The sequence below is a fragment of the Nannobrachium achirus genome (genome assembly GCF_963921795.1).
Source record: "Nannobrachium achirus genome assembly, chromosome: 3".
In the NCBI taxonomy this organism is placed as follows: Eukaryota; Metazoa; Chordata; class Actinopteri; order Myctophiformes; family Myctophidae; genus Nannobrachium; species Nannobrachium achirus.
The window spans coordinates 18,139,828-18,145,623 of NC_137812.1; the positions used below are offsets into that span (position 1 = coordinate 18,139,828).

The 5,796-nt window shown below is 38.8% G+C and overlaps 1 protein-coding gene across 1 annotated transcript; it reads right to left on the reverse strand.

Annotated features, from left to right (window-relative positions):
• Positions 1-1,151: 1,151 nt before the first annotated feature.
• On the reverse strand, positions 1,152-5,051 carry LOC308282045 (interferon-gamma-inducible GTPase 10-like; the record flags this gene model as incomplete). Its single annotated transcript, XM_080722393.1, has 3 exons — positions 4,283-5,051; positions 3,555-3,852; positions 1,152-1,155 (listed from the first exon to the last, which is right to left on the reverse strand). The coding sequence occupies exons 1-3, from the start codon at positions 4,923-4,925 to the stop codon at positions 1,152-1,154; spliced, it is 945 nt and encodes a 314-aa protein (XP_080578519.1). The 5' UTR covers positions 4,926-5,051.
• Positions 5,052-5,796: the final 745 nt, after the last annotated feature.

A 5,796-nucleotide genomic window follows, 5' to 3' on the forward strand; every position in this document is an offset into this window, starting at 1 on the left:
AAGCTGTTCAAGCAAATGGCTCAAGTTGCACCCTCTCAGAGTTAAATGAACACTAGGATTTTACAGTAACAACTAGTGAGGCATCATTTATCTTGAACATTCATCACTAAGCGCTTTGGATTTGAGACTTTGACACTGTGGACAATAAATGAAAGCAAGCTGCGTACATCACCAGGCTACATAGACTAAGAATTTTAAAAGTGTAAATTGGTGATCAGTTCAGTCAAAGTACTGCTAAAAAACCAATACAAACCAAGTAGAAACCGAGAGAGCAATGGATTTAGCATGTACTGTAGCTCCTTTATCATTTTGTACAGTATGTCACACTTTAAACACTCCAGAATTCAGTAATAAGCAATGTGCAATATTAATGTATTACATTGATAATGCACAGGCTAAGTATGTAGATCTAGAAAGTTTACATCACATTATGCAATTTACATAATGAGAACTTGGAAATTGAATACAAAATAACTATTGCATCATCAAATTAGAAATAGCCTACAAAACCAGTAGGATAATGTCAAAAAGGCCCAATAGCCACCATTTCATACTACTCTCCATAGTATGAAACAATTCATTACAACTTTCTTACCCAAAGTCTGCTTAGAAGGTCCGGATCAGGGGACTTTTGTTAAAAGAACCAAGTATGTAAACAAATTACACATGGTCATACAGGTGGCTGTTGATCTATTGACAGACTAGGCGATTCCTATATGGAAATTACTTCACTGCCTAATTCATTTTGTGTTATTAATCACAGCCGTTTTCTAAAGAAGCGAAACTCACGCATTTCAGGCAGCAATTAGCGATGGACGTCTCTCTCTCGCTCAAAAAATATTAATAATAATTAAAACAAATTGTGTGCTACTGCAGGAGCACATGGGGACCAGGAGCAGCAAAGACACTGTTTGACCTCATTATTGACTTCATCTTTGCTAAATTTGGTGTCAAAGAATCCTGGTGTGTCAACAACGGATATGTTTCTACCATGCCCTACACCTCTCTTCTTCTGACATTTCTTTGTCACAGAGCCAGCTAAATGCTTGGATTCAAATGCTTTATGACCCATGATGGGACCCATGATGGTGTTTCCAGTTGCGCTCTTTTCAACTCCAGTCTTCCCAACCAGCACAACCCGAACCTTTTTCTCATCTATTAAGAAAGAAAGAGAGAGTGTGGACACTCACCCTCAACTGATGCTGGAGAGTCAGTTGTATAAACATCATCCACATCCTCCTGAAAATGACAATGAAAGAAGTCCCTTTACCAACACACACACACACACACACACACACACACACACACACACACACACACACACACACACACACACACACACACACACACACACACACACACACACACACACACACACACTTAACTGCTTAACTGCTCGTACATTGATATTCTTTGCTTCTCTGCAAACCCTCCTGCAATGTCTTTTGTTAGACAGAAGGTGGCACAGAAGACTTGGCTCATTTGTTTTTGTTCAGGGTGTGTAGCTTTTAAATGTTGAGATTAGTTTGAAGAGTAACTTGCTGCCATGTGGCGGATTCTTCTCACAATAATGCATATTAAAGCATGTTGCCTTTCTGCCAACTGACATTCTCTCATGTTTGATGCTTAAGTGTGCTGCCTGGGTATTCCCAACTCACATGGTTTAAACCCACATGTTGTGTTTATATGATTTTTATAATCAATTAAAAGCATGAGCAATAATAATAATAATAATAATAATAATAATAATAATAACCAGTAAGACGTCTAAGGTCGCACAGGATTGAATTCACACAGGACGGAATTCATTTGCAAGTGTGATTCGAGTTGCGGTTGGTTGTTTAAGTTGGACCAAAATGTGGACAAAATATTTTCCCAATAGATAGCCATCATCAGGATCATCCATGTTGTCAGAATTGACATTCTGGACACGACTACATGGTGAGAAATACAAAACACACAACAATGGCAACCTCAGCACCACCTCAAAACCTTCCTGCTATATTGAGGAGCGTGATTGTCAAAGGGACAAATGAGTGCTTGAACCTAAAATAGCTTCAATATATACCTACGGAAGCAAGTCATACTCAGGGTATAGTATAGTACAGTACACATGAAAATGAGAATTCACATTGAATTCACATTGAAAATAAGTTTATTGAGTATCAACAGAAACAGATATTTTATGTTTTGTCATCATTACAATAACACCCATATATCAACAGAAGTTAGGCCTATACAAAATAGATTAACACCATATTGTCCTGCTTACAGACATATTATTGAATATAGTGCAGTAATATACAGTAATCATCACATCATTGTGTCTTAATCTATCTAACATATGGGAAATAGAATCCAAAACATAATGCTGTGAAAACAGGGGGATAGCTGCTCTAAACCAACCAGTCTATTCCCTATCTGATAGTTATTGCTATTGGATGGGTTGGAGAGATGGCGAGTGCTTGTTTGTCTTCACTCTCAACCGAATAAAGACTGGATATGTATGAACTCACACGACTTTTTGCATCACTTGAAAAGAAGGTACGAGTGCTGACAGTCAGTGAGGTCTTGATGATCATGAGGCATGTAATGCCTGAGAGAGCCAACAGGTGACTGAGGTGAGTGAGTGCCCACACTGACGGGATGTTGACTTGAACAAAACAAGCACTCCGACAAGCACCCCGACATGACCAGAGTCCTCCCTCTGAGCAATGCAATTAAATGTTCTTTGCAAAAAAATAATACATCAAAAGAAACAAAAACATGAATAATCATAGTGTATTTCTGTTGTGCCCCTGTTGCAAGTATTATCCTGTGTTGTTTGTATATTGATATAGAAAGCTTTGTATTTTACTGGTGTCTTGGCCCAGGTCTCTCTTGGAAAAGATGTTTTCATCTCAATCAATGGAACCATCTGATTAACTATATAAAAAGTATTAATGTTATATATATATATATATATATATATATATATATATATATATATATATATATATATATATATACTGTGTGTGTATATATATATATATATATATATATATATATATATATATATATATATATATATATATATATATATACACACACACACACACACACACACACACACACACACACACACACACACACACACACACACACACACACACACATTCACAAGTGTTAATTATTCAGATTGTCATTCCATGATTGTTTTTCCCACTGACATCCAGCATTTTCACACTGGAGTAGACAATGCCCTCTGCAGAACATTTTGGGCATCAGTTGCCAGCTCATCCAGACATTTCGTCAACATATAGCGTATGGTGGCGAAGGACATTCCCCCTGCTGCGAGTGAACCCACAAAAGGGATCAGACTGAATATGTACTCAACAGAACCTTCCGCAAGTTCAAGTGCACAGTAATTAAGAAGTTGTATAACCCCTGCTTCATCAAACCTCATGTACTGTGGAGCATATTTCATTTCAGCCTTTAACTCCCCCACTGACACATTTGATCTCTCTGCAAGTGCCTGCAGGCTCGGATCATCAAGGTTAAAAGCATTATAATACCTCCTAATCTCCAACAGCAAAATGTTCCGGTCCACACAGAATGAGAGGCCTGGGACTGGCACTGCAGCCACAACACCAGACAGCAATGCCATCTTCCAGATGTCGGCCTGCAGGGCTTCCTTCTTCTTCTGGATGATCTCCAGGGTGATGTTGGGCAGGGCGAGACGCAACACATTCCTCTTCTGCTCAGGGAGTTCCTTGTCTATGGTCTCATGAAGCCGTTTGAAGTCGTAGAGAGCAAGCTCAAAGCAGGAGATCAGAAAGACATCGGGGGCTGCTACATTGATCTTTTTTAGCTCTAAAAAAATATATACATATATATATTATTTTTAAATTTACAGTTGATGTATTACTCAAATGCATTTACAAAAAAACACTGTATCCCAGGGCCTCTTTACATAGGGGCTAAACGATATAGACAACATTTCTCAATATTTATACAAAATGTCTTGATCATTCTTGTCATTTTAATATATATACCGTATGTAGGCCTATATATGTTTGAGAAGTGCTCATTTTAGAAAAAAAAAAAGTATAATCCACCTCAGGTCTTAATGCAGGCCGGGTAAACTAAAACTCGTAAAAATAAAGAATAAAAAGTTAACATTATTACAAGTCAGTATCATTTGTATTTTTAATTACTATTGCTATTTGAAATGTGAGGAGCATTTGAAATACTAAGCATATTGTGCTAGTATAATTTAAGAGAACTTGAAAAGAATAAAAACCTTTGATGCAGTCGTCTCGGATGGCTTTCAGTGTCTTCTCCTCGTTGAATGTTTTTGGCTTGCTCCTTTTCTCAGACGCAATGTTGATTTCAATCTTACTGCGTAAAAAGTAGAAGTTCTTTCTCATTTTCTGAATCTCGCTGGCGAGCTGAACATGACACTCTCTGAAGCGATCTGCTGCCACAATGATGAAAAAATCATATCGTTCAAAATGAACATCAGTGAGGTATTGGCCTGCTTTGAATTTAGGAGTACCAATACCAGGGAGATCCCACAATCTGACATTTGGGTATTTAGGGTACACATATTCTTTTGGCTCCAGTGTGGTCTCCACGACGCCAGTTGGGGCAGAGCCGTCATCTTCATGCTCCAATCCTCGGAAGACATTGATGAACGTTGACTTTCCAGAGCCTGACTCGCCTGTGACAGCGATGTTCAGCTGCACATTGTCAATCTGTGTTAAGTAATTCTGAATCGTGGCCACTGCTGAGCTCATGTCCTGATTCTCCAGGGCGTCTTTGATCTTTTTTACTTCATCCGCATCCATTTTGTTAAAGTCTTTTTCAGCCACCTGATTCTCCAGGGCGTCTTTGATCTTTTTTACTTCATCCGCATCCATTTTGCTAAAGTCTTTTTCTGCCATCTAGACAGTAACACTAGTTTTAAAAAAAGAGAAAAGGAAGAAAAAATTATTGGATAATAAAGACAAGGAAGGCAACAGATTACTTTTTTCCCTTGTGGAAGTGCAGAATTAACCAGACTGGAGACAGAGGATTCCACGTTTTTCTGTTAAGTCAAGATGTGCTGCAAAACAGCTCTGAGGTTTTTTGGAGTTGCACCTTACATTCACTTCTCCTTACATACTGTACTCAAGGGGCAGTCCTTCATGGTTCCTCCCCCTACAGCCTTACACATCAAGGGCTGATTCTACAGGTTGCCACAAACTATACATCTGCCCTGCTCAAATGTTGTTATGATATTTTATTTTATTATATCAAACAAACAATATAGCCTTAGTGCAGTCAGAGAGGCCTAGAGTGGCTACTGGCTAACTTTTGAAATTAACAGATAGGTTAGACAAACAGAAAAGAGAAGAATACCGAGAGACATGAAATTTTAAGATTCAGATCAGATTCAGATTCCTTTATTTACCATTGTGTAACACACATAGGAATTTTCTTTGGCAACATACAAGCGTGCATTCAATAATTTTTTCACAAATAACATGAAACCAAGAAAGAAGAAACACAAAACAAGACCTTGCAGAAAATAAATAATATAATATAAAGTGCAGTAGTGTTCAGTAGTGCGACATATTGCTGAAGTCCCTAAGGGGCAGGGGAAGATGGGAAACTAGAGTCAGTAAGCAGCCTGGCGGCTGAGGGGAAAAAACTGTGTCTGTGACGCTCTGTCGTGGCCTTCAGCAGCCGCATCCTTCTCCCAGAGGGGAGAAGGGTGAGGAGACCGTGGCCAGGGTGGGAGGGGTCGGCCATGATCTTTCTTGCCCTCCTCAG